A 14,235-nucleotide genomic window follows, 5' to 3' on the forward strand; every position below is an offset into this window, starting at 1 on the left:
AAAATATCCATAAAGGACACAAGTAAAACATTCTATAACTGACTGACACCTCAATTTGAAATCGGCAACAGTAATAAGAAATGTATGAGTCATAATTTGTGCACAAGGTACTTTATTTCTTTCATTTTGAGCTGTTGAATCTTGTGACCCTTTGACGTACTCTGTCCACATCAGGAAACTGTAGTTTGCTTCCGCCCATGGCATATTTAGTTCAGATTCACCACAACAGATGTAGACGGAACAAATATTTTTTATTTATCAGTACAAAATACAGATGTCTAACCAGATTACTCATCAAGTGAGCACTGAATCATGCTTACACCTACTGGTTATTTTTAAATTAAATTTCGAATGTTCTCTACTTCATTGTTCTCACTAATCTGAAATGCACACAGGTTTTGATATAAAGTAGTATGAATGTGTGGATAAGCAACAGATATGTGATTCCTTCTAGCTCACAAGATCCCGGTTTATTTATTGTAATATACTGAATAGTTGCACAAACATTTGAGGTATGCGGTTTTCATGGTCAACATATTCATCTGTGGTACAAGGCAACTACTGTTCACTGCATTTACGTATCCAAACAGTCTTAATGGATCCAAATCAGGATCCATTGAATCACCTTCATGTGTTAAACGGTCTTGACAGTTGCAGACATTCATGCTAATTTGGCATGTCATTTGCATACATCATTCAAGCTTTTCATCTATCCGTTTCTTTATTTAAAACATTGCAAATCAGGTCTCAGCCTTCATGGAAGGCAAACATGTAAACTATCACTACTGGCACACTACAGGCTACATCAAAAATACCGCAGGAGTTCAGTAGTTGGATGCTAGGTGCTTGTGTCGTGTTGACCAATAATCTGAATATGGGGAGGACGTGTCCTCCTCAGGGTTTATGGTGGTTTTATGGGTAAAAGGACATACAGTAAAGCCAAACTGCCCTGTGAGTTGATTCATTTTGTGATCCAACTACCAACAAAATCCTGCACATCCCTGCCCTACAAGCAGTAAAGGCCCAATCACACCAAGAACCATAACTATATTAGTGTCCAACACACAATAATGTTCTATTTATTATAAGCACGTCACCTACTTAAAATGCTTGACTCTTCAATATCGGGTGGATTCTGATTGGCTGTCCGCATTTTATTCATCAACTGGAAAAAAATTGTTCTGAAAGTGATTCCAAAGGTATTGTTCCTCTTAGCCGTTATTGTTATAGTTGTGGTCTCAGCTGTCTTTAAGGTTCTAATAATTAAAGCTTCAAGGCCTTTTCACACCAAAATGCTAACTATAATAATAACAATATAGTGTTGTTTATTATAAGTGTGTTGAAGTTTAATCATCTGCCACTTCAAATGGTGTTTTATTAACAAAGTTCAGGAGGAACACGTTCAAATGACCAATCCAATCACCACGAGAGGAGGCCCATATGTATATATGGCTGACTCACCTACGTTCCTCAACAGTTTCTGCATCCCTCCGCCACCCCGACTCCTCGACTGGGTACTATCCTAACCAGGGATACTGAGGGAGTACTCTGGGTTCGGGCTAAATTCCAAGCTTGGAGCCTCCCATTGGATAGCAAGCCAAATACGCATACTCTTTACTCTATCTGATTATTTGTAAGTGTGAACTCGTGAAATCCTAACACTCTTTAAAATTGGTTGGATTCCAGTTGGCTGTCAATGTTTTAATCATTCATCAGCTGTAAAAAGGTATTCTGAAAGTGAGAGGCGGCCATCTTTATCTTCAAACATTCTCACCGACTGTCAAACTAAAAGTCCCTACAAAATAAAGGACCCTAAATCTAACTAAATATACCAGTGCTCCAATAGCACAACAATTTAGATTAACCTAAACTCAAAATGGCTCCTACAATTATATTGTTTCTCATTTCGTTATCATTATAATTGTTGTGTGAACTTCGCTATTCTCTTAGAGCAATTATTAAAACTTCATAGGGAGTAATTGTTATAGTTATCTTTGGTGTGAACAGGCCTTTATAGTTATAGTTATCGTCCTTGGTGTGAAGGGGCCGTAAGATACCAAAGTGCACAGGAAGGTATATTCTTGTCTCTAATTTTAGAAATCAAAACATTAAACCTTTGGGTTACACTTTATTTTAAGGTGTCTTTGTTACAATGTAATTACACATTTAAGTACCGAGAAATATTAAGTAACTACATGTACTTACTATAGGGTTAGGATTTGGGATTGGTTTGGGGGTAAGTTGCATGTAATTATGCATAATAATTTATAGTTATTACTATAGTAACTACATGTAACATATGTAACAATGACACTAAAATAAAGTGCTACCAACCTTTGAAAATGAATATACTTTATATAGTTGAGTGAGTACAATAAAACTTCACATCAAGACGGACCAAATGAGTTACAGTAATGTACAACTCTGTACAACATAATATCGTACAACATAACAGAATGGCACTTCAGAGCAACCGTGAACAAATGTTCTGTGCTAGTGAGGCAGCTTGAACGTGATCGCGACTGAACCATATCCCTGGCCGGAATACGGGTTTGACAGTCACCATAGCAGCCTGGTCTTTAAGTAGATACATACGTGAGCTAGCAATGGGCACTTGGTCGTTGCACACATGGGACATCTTGTATGGCGCACTCACCGACATGAGGTAAAGAATCAGACAATTGTGCGAGTGGTCCCTTTGTAACCAAAGACAAGTGTTCAGGTTTTGCGGGACAGTGGACTTGGGAGGAAACAGCCTATGTGACGCTGCTTTCGTCAACGTTACCCTCACAGACTTCCTCTACACCCCCACTACGATTACCACCAATGCCCAGAACGCCAGACCCAAGGCTGAGCGGTCCACTTTGAGAACTGATTCCTAGAAGAGACCCAGGTGCTGCCATGCTGAGACACGAGACGCCGTTGCTGCTAATGGAATGTTGCGGAGACAAAACAGGAATCCCACTTCTGCTGCCAACGCTACCTTGACTGGGCTCGCTGGCCGATGGGTACTTCAGGTGATGAGGCGGAGAAATGACCGATCTTTCAGATCCCGCTCTTCCGTCGGCCTTGCTGCGTCTCTCGCAATGTGAGCGATGCCTCATGAAGCTGTCGCGCCACATGAACTTCTTCCCGCAGCCGTGGCAGTCGTAGGGTTTCAGACCGGTGTGGGTCTTCATGTGCTCTGTGAGGTGATGCTTCATCTTGAACTTCTTGGCGCAGACGGGGCAGTGGAAGGGCCGCAAGTCCAAGTGCATGTTGATGTGGCGGTCCCGCATGCTTTTGTGTGTGAAGGTCTTCCCGCAATGACACATGAAGACCTTTCCTGAATTGCCAGCCATGCCGCCGTCTAATCCTTCCATCCCGCTACCCAGCGCACCTTGGCCGGGTAAGTGGACCGCTCCGTGTTCGAGGCTTCCTTTTAGAGACACCCCGGACATGCCTCCTGCAAGCCCTAATGGAGATGTAGACTCCATGGCGGCTTGATTGTACAGAAGAATCTGGTTTCCTTGCATATCCAGCGGGAAGAGCTGAGCTCTGGCGGCCGTCGACTGAACCGAGCTGAGCAGGGCGGATACGGCCCTGTTGGGGCATTGACCGGGATTCTCAGGAGGGTGTTGAGAGGATGTCTGGTCAATCAAACCCCTCTCAAACTTGAGGTAGTCTTCCGAGGACTGGCAATAGTCAACCTACAGGGAAAAAGACATTTGGAGTTTCGTATAGAAAAGTATACATTTGAGTAATGGAGAAAGTTCAGGTGTTGATGGTGTACCTAATAAGCTGTCCACTTTGTCTTATTATTATCTTTGCATCTATTCTAATCCAATTTTATCTATGGGTGTACTATAATCTCATAAGATTGTCATTTAAGTGAAATTACTGAACTTAAATATACGAGCTTGATAAAAATGATCATTCTAGAAAAAAATTTCAGATGGCACTTAGAGGCTTTTGCATCTGAAATCTTCAATTATAAATCCATGTTGTTTCATTATATACCAATACCAAAAACATTTATCAAAACAAGTAACACAAGCACATTTTCAATAAAAGCATTTCACAAAATTAAAATATTTGGTTTCAAAATATGAAGCAGTAGATATATTGTTAAAAATAAAGACAAAAAGTCTCGGAGTATGTTCATTTGTTGATGTGACAAACTACACTGGTGGTTATTCTGTTAGGACACAAAATGTCGTTTTTTTCCCAGTTAGTTCTGAGAAAGGCTCTAGCATAATTTGTTTACAGAAACAACTTGGTTTGATATTTTGTATCTAATGGAATGACATTCAGACATTTTAAGTGTGATTATTTGTCCAAATGCTTTTTGGGACCACAATATGAGTGTATTGTTCTTGTTGCATGCAGGCCTGGGCAATATATAGGCAAAAAAATCTAAATTTTTGATAATATTCTATATGTGTCTATTTAGGGTATATATTGTCTGTCAGGAAAATCATAATTTGGACTAAACCAAACATTGCCAATTATTGTCCATTTTTCTCCACACCTGTGTTGCTTAGATGTAGCCATAAGTATGCTTTAGTATGCCATTTAGTATAGCACCTCCCACCATCTTAATGCTCTCACTGTTTTATATCGAAGGCAAATTCATATAGAATGTATCGATAATATTCAATATATTGTTCAGCCCTAGTTGCAAACCATGTGCAATTTTAGGAAAACTCCAGACTCACCTGTGCCTCCACTTCAGCATTTTCTCTAAATCCAGAGAGGGTCCTAACGTTCGATATGTTAAATGTCCTGTCCCTCTCTCTGACCATCTCCATCTCTCGTTCCTCTTCATCGTCGCCTCCTTCCTCTCCCCCCGACACCACGATCAGGTCGTCGTCTCTCGAGTGCTCCGTCTTCACCACCACCCACTGTTTTCTGGGCATGATGCTCGGCTGACTGTACGACGGCCGCTTCTGGGTCGGTGAGGAATCTCCGTCTTGATACGACGAAACTCCGAAGCTGTCGCTAACCCCAACCTCTTGATCGGAGACTGAGGTCGAGCCCTTACGCTTGCCTCCACGATCACTTTTCCTGGGAAACAAGAGCTCATCGTCGTCGTCATCTTCATCTTCAATCATGAAACCTTCCTCTCCACCGGAGGGCATGCAGTAGGTCGGGGTGGAGTGTACGGCACCCTCTCCTACTGCTCCTGTTGTCACCATGGCCCCGCCAAAGTTTGCGTCTCTAGGACTGAAGTAATTGGTGCTGCTCGGAGACTGGCTCTCGCTGAAGGAGGGTCGACTGGGAGGTTGAGGAGTAGAAGGTGCGTCTCCTCCATCAGCTTGGGCGACCTTGTTCCCTCCGCCGCTGTGTCCTGCATTCTCCTTGTCTCCGGATCCCTGATGTCCACTGGAACCTCCCCTGCCCTCTTTGAGAAGCTCAGTGCATTTGTCCACAATGTGCCACATTTGAAGCACACTGCCAACGGTGAGGTAGTTAACAATGTCTTCGCGGAGCATTCGCAGCTGGCCAGTGTACGCACAACTGAGGACGCTCTCAAAGGCCAGGGGGTCCATGACGGCCGGGATGGAGACGGTGGACATGTTCTTCAGCAGCACCTTGCAATGAAGTTAATTATGGCGTTAATGGAAAGACTAATTAAAAAGTAAGTAAACAATTCAGCCACTTAGATTTTTCTATGTCTCCTCATTTTAAAACACCACCCAACAGTAACCAAGGGGTGGGCCATTTAGAATTTCAATGAACTTCAAAAATGTCAGCAAACAGGACATAACTTTTTTACAGCATTTAGATAAAGACATACCTGGTCATGAAAGTATGGTGACGATGCAGCCAGCACACACCGGTGGGCCTTGAACACCTGGCCCTGAACATGGATGGAGAGGTCGCAGAGATGGCCTTCTTCACGCTGCCGATTCAGGCTGTCCAGCACTGATGTCTGCACACTGGGGAAGCACACCTGCACCACTGAACCAGTGGCTGAACCCACAGAGTCACCATAGCCTTGGTCCACTGTGGCCGACTGCATTCCTGCAAGACAATGAGCATCACAAAATAACCATCACATAATAATTTGTCAATGCAAAACTTACATTACACAGGCTACATAGAAGCTGCATATGGTTGTCAGTCCTGTTTTAAAGTGCTGAACATTTGCATTCACACAGTTTAGTTGTATACCAGAGTGACAACTGCATTATATAATCAAACAGATTCCCTTAAACATTCTGGTATAAAATTGAAATTTACATTGAAAATGAATGACTTCCAGTCACGTTGATATGGAAAACCGATGTATATAATAATTCTATGCTATGTATATAATAAATATGTTATTCTTGTTTTATATAATATGTATATATAGGACTAAAGCAAGTTCATAAGTATATATAAAAGAACAGCAGCTGAAAAATTGAAGTTTTGATTTCCCAGACACATAATACAGCATTCATTTAGATCAAGCATGCTTTAATTCTCTTTGGACCCAGCAAATGATAATGTAGGTCCAAAGAACAAGGGGCATTGACCAGGCACTGCATGAACACTTTATTTATTCACTTTATTAGCGTGTCAAGAAGCCTTTCCGTTTTCTAACAATGACAATTTCCATGAATATAGTTTTCTCAGACCCGGTTAAAATGCCCCAGATGACGTGGATATTGTGCTATCTATGAAAGTTGCATTGGTGTTTGATGATCAACAAACACTCCGTGCTTTTGCAAGCTCGCTGTCAGCGTGTATTAAAATGAAATTCGTCACGTATAAATTCGCACATCCGTTTAGAAGTGATCTCGTCAGAAATCAGAGGGTTCGCGGAATGCTGTTATTATGTTAGCCAGCCGCTGCCTAACGAACCCGTGTGGCCTTAAGAAGCACGGACGAGGATCGTCTCATAAATCAGTCTCTTTTTATCGAGCAAGATATCTTACCGATTTAAATATCTCCGTCAGGCACTCAAAAGGGGGGTTTTCATTATGATAAGTCGATGTTTCCCACCGTTCGGGAATGCCGAGCGTAATGGTGGACTGACATCTGGTTTGGAGTCTGGTTTTACCTTTAAGAAATCCCAGACAGCTGCTCTAGACTCGGCCGACAAAAAAGGAACCAAACAAACACTGGAGCCCATTCTCTATTGTCATGGCAACAAGTGCTGCTGTTTCAAAGCGGTTTCTGAATTGACAGAATTTATAACCTTGTTCCACATGCAAAACAAATTGCCGTGATAACCATATTTGCTTTTAGCAACATTCGAGCAGTTTATGACACGTCACTGTAGCTATACTTCATCTAAAACTATTTTAGCAAGATTCTGTCTAAAGACTTATATTTGTCTCATGTAAGTATAATTATTACAAATAAAATGTGTACTTTTTAAGCGCATTTAACTGGGAAAAGGGACTAAATTCGTAAACCGTCAGGATATTTTTGAAGTGCCACAACCATTTCTTCGTTGGTTTATTTTTCGCTTCAGTTTCCCAGTCCATAAACTTGTGCTATTTTCTTCATGTATATTACGTTTAATTGTTTGGGAGGGACATTTTCAATTTAAAATAGCTTTTCTACTTGCATATATTTTTATAATAATTTATTCCCGTGATGCAATTCTCAACAGCCATTACTCCAATCTTCGGTGTCACGTGATCCTTCAGAAATCATTATTGGTATCAATTACGGCTTTTATCAAAATCCCCTTAGGGTGTAGCATATCAACACAGAATCTTTTTCAAACATTGACAGCCTGTGAAATTTTATTTCTAATGATAACAGTGGCTAAATTAACCGTTTTATTATAGTAACAAGTATTTTGACAAACCATGTTTACCATGGTAATTAGTTTGTAAGGGAAACAACTCCTTTGTATTTTCACAGCAAGCAAATTAAGCTTTCCAAGAAGAAAATTGTCCAAACTTTGTCCATTTGGCATCACATTCAGGCTCACAACTGCACTTCCATTTGGCCAAAATGGAAAATTTATTGATCTCTCTGAAGCACAATATGCATTTAATGGTAAAACAATAATAAAAAATTGTCTGCCAGTAAGATTGTACATTAATGTATCACAGATATATAAAATTCATCACAGAAAAAATATGCCAAAGACAGGAGAGATTAGGATAAACATAAAATAACTGAAGTTAAAAACATTTAAAAATGACCGGTGGATGTTCAGAAATGACAGCTAAACTACTTCCGATTGGCCGAGGCTGTTCCGATGACACAGTCGTTCACCTGCAACACAGCAAGCATGAGTTATAGACTGTGCTCTGTATTCTCATAAAATAAAACATTTACATGGGATCACATAAGATCACTCACCTTGCTGGCAAAGCGCAGCGAATTCAGCGATTCACTGAAACTCTCTTCCTCAGGTGATATATTCACAAACATCAAACTGTACAGAGGTAAAGAAATAAGTCACGTTCATTAAAACAACAATGAAAGAATTATATTCAGCAAAACCTCAAAGAAAACTACATCACAGGCTATAAAACATGTACTTGAGCATTTTGCTTACGTTTTGCTGTTGCCTCCGAGGCAGTTCTGGAGGAGGTACGTGAGCTTTGAGTTACGGTAGGGAACAAAGCTGTCCTGAAAAGTAGAGTAAGAAATTGAGTGCGTGAAATCATTATTGCACAGCAAGTAAACAATTTTTTTTAACTGAAGACATTTTCTACATCTAATAATGCACCACTACTAGAGGCTCGTTCACACAAAGGATAATTATACTGTATATGTATATTATATATCCAGCTGATGGATAAAAACATTGACAGCCAATCAGAATCCATCCTGCAGTAACGCACTCGAGCATTTAAAGTGACAGACAAGCACGTGCTTAGAATAAGCAGAACAATATCGTCCGCTGGTGTGGTGTGGACACTAATATAGTTATCTTCATCATAACTGTTCTTCGTGTAAACGGGCCTTAAGTGAGATATAAGAGTGTTAAATTCCCCAATAGCTCAGCATTAGGGTCCATACATTTAGCTAAAAATGTACCTTGTTGGCCAAAGCAGCGATCACAATTCCCAGGTTGGTGAGGGAAGAGTTGATGGCGGTCATTTCCTTGAAGCGCTCACCTTGAGACTGACTCTTCTGCACTCTCTCACTGCCGGCCAAATCCACTAGACACAGCGTGGCTGAAAAGTAAATCAATACACAGTTAAAATCAGACAATGTGAAATATATCTGACTTTAAAAGTGTGGACAAACTCAATATTACACATGAAGACTACTCTAAATTGGACATCTACACCCCTTTAAGAAGAGAAGTTTATCTATTATAGACGCAGGTAGTATGTCTTACACTTGCACTTGGATTCTCGAGCAGAGTTCTCCCCCTCTATGTCTAGCTGGAACACAGAGTGAGAACGTGACGAGTGATCGTTCATGCCTGTGCGGGCAGTGGACCGGTTCTGGTTTGCCAACATGATCAAGTTCTGCACCTGAGACATGAGGAGAGAAAGAGGCACATTAATAAACTGCAACAAGCATGTATCAAACAATATAAACCAATTATAACTCTGAATTTTAATAAAGCTTTAGGGAGAACATTTATTGCAGGAAATTGTGACCATATTTTCTTTCCGGTTATGTCATATCAAAGTTTAACTGCTTATCGAATGAAAGGAGGAAGAAAAGACACATTAAAAAAATAAAATAAAATACTAATGTGCACTGATAAATCACTTATAATAAACAATGCACTTTAAACGAGCAGTACCTCATCCTCATTGTTAACTTTTTGGTAGGTTAGGTTGGTAACAGTGATCTCATTGTTGGAGATCTTCCTGATCTCATGTTCAGGTCTCTTGTTTGGTTTTCCCTTGAAAAGAAGATCTCTAAGGGTCTCATTGTAGATCTCCACAAAGCTGGCGGTGAAGGTGTACTAAAAATACCAACCCAAGAACACTCCATTAATAAACAAACCATGATGAGGGCAAAAGCAATAACACTCAGTGGATGCCCTGAAAAGATACATCACAACATATTGAACAACAGATGAAATTCTATGAAGCCCTTACCTGCCACCCTTGCTCTTGGAGTGCTTTGGCAGACTTAAATATTTGCTGGACAGCACGTGGGATGACCCCCCACAAATCCTCCAGATCACCCCCTTCCATAGTAAAGGTCTTCCCGCTGCCAGTTTGGCCATAAGCAAAGCAGCAAACGTTGTACCCATCCAGAGCGGACTGCACCAGAAGGGAAATCTCTTCGAAAACCTCACACTGTGAGGAACGTGGCCCAAACACGCGGTCGAAACTGAAGTTGTAGCTCTTCTGTGTGTCAGCAGTGCGACCTGTGTGCGACTGAGGAAGAGAAGTGGAAAATCAGAGGGGTTCTTTGTCACATACTTTGAGTCAGGGGTTCTCAACTCTGATGCCTTAGGTCCACTTTCCTGCAGAGTTTTGTCCAGCCTTGACCTAACTCACCCGTCTGTAACTTTACAGTAATCCTGAAGACCTTGATTAACTTGTTCAGGTGTGTTTGATTAGGGTTGGAGCAAACCTCTGCAGGAAAGTGGACCTTGATGACCAGTGTTGAGAACCCCTGCTTTAGGTTATACCAAGAAGAAACATCCATAAAACCAGAAGAATGATGAGAAGAATTTACCTCTTCCATTTTGGCAAGCGTGAGAGCCTTGTTGTCATTGGCCGGCAGCTGGATGTGCAGAATATCAGACTGATTTCCAGTCAGCAGTGGGCGGACTCTACAAAACACTCGGATGTTGCCCTAAGAAAAAAAAAGAAAAAGTGTGATTAATGAATGCATATATGCACATACATGACTAAATACTTAAAAATATTAGTGGGATTTTGGACCAATGACATCTGACTTCGTGCAAAGCTGCCCCGTATAATGGCTGAATCCAAAAAAACAAAAACAAAAACGCATACTTCTCTACAGTACGCAAAAAACAGTGTGATGAGCAGTTTGTCTGAATTCATAGTACTCATAAAGGCAAAACAGACCTACTACTTCTGGCAAGATAGACACTTTACTATCCCAAGAGGCCACGGGAGAGGATTTGTGCATGGCAGAGAAGTGACAACTGACACTGATAGGTCACATGTTGAAGTAATTACTTATTCAAAAGAAGTACCTACTCAGAGAGTATGTCATTTCAGACAGACAATGTGACAACAGAATGCATTTAGGTCATGTATGGATAGGATCTATCACTTAATGTCATACAAAAAAACAAACAAAAAACAACACCACACACACACACTTCAATATTGTTCTTCAAAAACTGCACACAGGTCTTCATCACAGCTTACCTTGAGCTCTTGAATGGTATTGTGGAGTTTCCTTCGCTCCATTTCTCCAAAGTGGAGCTCTTCTCTTTGACGGGCCACTGTTTCTTCAAGGTTCCTGACCAGCTCTTGGCTCTCCTTCAAACTGTCTTGACACCGGCCCAGTGCAGAGGTCTGAATGGAGAGCTGAGTCTGAGAAAAACACAAGGATGTTACAGTTTGATAGTATCAGATCCCTTGAGACAGATATGAACACCAGGGTTTAAAGGGCCCGTGTAGATGTATACCTGTACATTGCGCAGCTCAGACTCCAAATGATCCCTGAGTCCTTCCAAAACCTTATGCTCCTCGGTTAGCTTGCTGAGGTCTTTCTTAAGTTCATCTCTCTCTTTAGAGGCTTTCGCCAGGTCATCTTTCACAGTAGCTAGCTTTACCAGCTCCTCTTCACAATCCCTACAACAGAATCAGGGATATTATCAGACAAATAAATTAAGGACCACCAAGTTCTGATTTGTTATGGAGTTATTTTTAACACACTTACCTGAGACGCTTTTTGAGACCAATATTCTCCTCTTCGATTTCAGCCTTACACTTTTGGGCTTTGTTTATTGATTCTTTTAGACACTCGTTTTCCTGATTTACAGATTTTACTTTGCTCTGGTAGCTCTGGACTTTAGTCTCCATATCACTGACTTTGCCCTTCAGGTCCCATCCTGGCCTTCGTGACATACTTGAACCTGCAGTTGCTGAAAGTGGATAAATTAACCAATTGTATTATGTTTAAGTTTTGTAAATTCAAACATTTAAAAATGGAAACATAGGAAAATATTTCAAACCATATTCACACACACATACATATGTTATATTACCTTTAGCAACTGCTGCAACTGGTCTTCTTTGGTCACCTTGATGGAAAGACAAAATTGATGTTATGTTGACATATTCCAACTTCTGATATTTCTTTGCAACTATAAATATCCAAGTTCATTGATATACAAATGGACATGAAGACAGTTGAATAGTTTGACCCATATTTTTGTACTAATTACCTGGTTTTAGTAGTGTTTTACAAGTTTTTGTATGTGTGTGTTTGTGCTTATGACTAGTTTAAGTCGGAATGAAATGGAAGCTGTCTTTTCTTTCCTATTGTGCTGCAGATTTAAGTGAAATGGCTTCTCGAAAAAGAAAAAAAAAGTAGGACGGGACTTGATTTTGTCCATGGGGCATTGATTGGATCGTTGTTTACTAATGCTGTGATCTCATGTGAGTGACAGGTTGCCCCGCCCTCATGCCAGTAAACACATCATCACAAAGGATGTCATTGCAAGAGAAAGGGGAAGTCATTTTGATTAAAGATTAGAATGGCATATGAATTTAAAAAGATAATGAAATCATTTCAAATAAATACTGCTATATTCCATAAAAAAGTCATTTTGATTTCATGCTGACTTTAAAGGATGCCCCCAAAAGCTACATGTTTTGCAATACCTCTTGAGGGGGCAACGGCCACTGTTGCGGCTCCAGTTGGACGAATAGGTTTGGCTGAAAGAAGAGAAACAACACGCTATTTTAGTCAAATAGAACCCAAAAGCTAAAACTAAAATTTTTAAATTTATATATAATTTACCAGGAGCTTTGACTGGCACAGGCCGTCTCGGGGGCGCAACACTAGCTGCAGTTCTGAACCTTTGAGACGGCTCAATGTCCACCTTGCGCATCTTCTTCTGCAACAAACGAGGGTGTTTTTCATTACATAGCCTATATATTCAAATATGGATTTCCATTCCAAATAGTGAAAATTTGTGTTGAAGCATGCAAAATCTGAATGAACTACAAACTCACTTGCGCAGGCTGTTGGTACTCCACATCCATGCTGCTGGCGTGAGCCCGTTTCCCAGACATTACAGGGAGACGGGATATTGCAGTCTGCAAAAGAACCAAGAGAATGACATGACAGCAGAGCTATTTCAGAGATATGAAAATCAAAACAAAGGAGTTGAAGTTTAAGAATAATGCTTTCAAAACTAAATTGCTGATGTAGTGCATAATATTTCATATTGATATATATTAGTGCATATATATTGTATATTTTAAACTAAACAGCAATGACAAGTAGGTTGGGCTTCGTATGCATGCATCTCCTAATGCATTTTAATGTTTATAATCTCACCTCTTTGCTCATGGATCTTGTTCAGCTCTTCATGAAGTCAAGCACAAAGTAAATACAAAGCCCAAAACATTAATAAGGTTAGTTAACGTTAGTCAGCAAGGTAAACATATACATTAAGAGCTGAAATCAGCAAACTACAAGTTACTTATAAAAAGGTTTAATGTGTATTAACGAAAACAAACAATGGCTAAATACATCGCAACCTAGCCGACGTCATTCGCGTAACTTTACAAAACATCGCAGATATTTATACAATTAATTTCTATATATCTTCAAATCCACATAAAAATTAACATATAAATTATCATACTTACAGTTGAGGTATATATATTTAAAAACCACTAACCTTTTATAAACCTATCTAGTAATTACAATGACTGAAAACACACCCCAGCGCAATAATCTTTCGTAGCCGTTTGGATTTCAAATTGAAAATGTGTGTGTGTAGTCGCTTTTCCCGCTGAGCTGTCATTGGTCGAATCGGAACCAATCAATACAAAGCATACAATAACCCCGCCCACATGGGGAGAGAAACGGTCCTTCGCACCAAACAGATGGACACAAATTATATTTGTGAATAACAGAGGACTGTTTTGTTTTTTACTATTTAAATATAGTTTATAAACGTTTATTTGTCAAATGTGCAAAAATATAGTTCTTGTTGACAATTAAATGTTAAGTAAACATCTTATCATACAATGAATAAATAAATACATTACATTATATAGAATGAGTACTTACACACGTAAAAGAACCGGCTGTATTACATATATAAAGCTATACAATAAATTAAAAAAAATTAATGTACAATGTTAGTGCAACATACATGTA

General features: G+C 39.9%; 2 protein-coding genes across 5 annotated transcripts; both read right to left on the reverse strand.

The window, feature by feature from the left end:
* Positions 1-80: 80 nt before the first annotated feature.
* On the reverse strand, positions 81-7,068 carry zbtb22b (zinc finger and BTB domain containing 22b). 2 transcript variants are annotated; one of them, XM_079878427.1, is made up of 4 exons: positions 7,031-7,068; positions 5,780-6,006; positions 4,698-5,573; positions 81-3,689 (listed from the first exon to the last, which is right to left on the reverse strand). In XM_079878427.1, exons 2-4 carry the CDS (start codon positions 6,002-6,004, stop codon positions 2,757-2,759), a joined length of 2,034 nt encoding a protein of 677 aa, XP_079734553.1. In that variant the 5' UTR covers positions 6,005-6,006; positions 7,031-7,068; the 3' UTR covers positions 81-2,756. The 2 variants fall into 2 exon arrangements, with proteins under 2 accessions (XP_079734553.1, XP_079734552.1); XM_079878426.1 differs by having other exon boundaries at positions 6,906-7,042.
* A 632-nt stretch (positions 7,069-7,700) lies between these two features.
* On the reverse strand, positions 7,701-13,851 carry kifc1 (kinesin family member C1). Of its 3 annotated transcripts, none has more exons than XM_079877852.1 (17): positions 13,751-13,851; positions 13,405-13,431; positions 13,077-13,160; positions 12,862-12,958; positions 12,723-12,776; positions 12,104-12,139; positions 11,776-11,980; positions 11,522-11,687; positions 11,259-11,426; positions 10,591-10,710; positions 10,002-10,286; positions 9,701-9,865; positions 9,284-9,422; positions 8,977-9,116; positions 8,492-8,565; positions 8,293-8,368; positions 7,701-8,205 (listed from the first exon to the last, which is right to left on the reverse strand). In XM_079877852.1, the coding sequence occupies exons 2-17, from the start codon at positions 13,414-13,416 to the stop codon at positions 8,161-8,163; spliced, it is 1,866 nt and encodes a 621-aa protein (XP_079733978.1). In that variant the 5' UTR covers positions 13,417-13,431; positions 13,751-13,851; the 3' UTR covers positions 7,701-8,160. The 3 variants fall into 3 exon arrangements, with proteins under 3 accessions (XP_079733978.1, XP_079733979.1, XP_079733980.1); XM_079877853.1 differs by having other exon boundaries at positions 13,794-13,839; XM_079877854.1 differs by lacking the exon at positions 13,751-13,851 and adding an exon at positions 13,719-13,740.
* Between the last annotated feature and the right edge of the window lie 384 nt (positions 13,852-14,235).

The sequence above is a fragment of the Squalius cephalus genome, assembly GCF_949319135.1.
Source record: "Squalius cephalus genome assembly, chromosome: 8".
Classification (NCBI taxonomy): Eukaryota; Metazoa; Chordata; class Actinopteri; order Cypriniformes; family Leuciscidae; genus Squalius; species Squalius cephalus.

Coding starts and splice junctions, on each gene's coding strand:
- zbtb22b (XM_079878427.1), bottom strand. CDS start 6,004: ATGCAGTCGGCCACAGTGGACCAAGGCTATGGTGACTCTGTGGGTTCA. Junction 5,574..5,779: donor CACCATACTTTCATGACCAG/GTATGTCTTTAT, acceptor CTTCATTGCAAG/GTGCTGCTGAAGAACATGTC. Junction 3,690..4,697: donor ATGCTGAAGTGGAGGCACAG/GTGAGTCTGGAG, acceptor TTTTCCCTGTAG/GTTGACTATTGCCAGTCCTC.
- kifc1 (XM_079877852.1), bottom strand. Junction 11,427..11,521: donor CTGAGCTGCGCAATGTACAG/GTATACATCTAC, acceptor TGTTTTTCTCAG/ACTCAGCTCTCCATTCAGAC. Junction 9,866..10,001: donor TCCAAGAGCAAGGGTGGCAG/GTAAGGGCTTCA, acceptor TGGTATTTTTAG/TACACCTTCACCGCCAGCTT.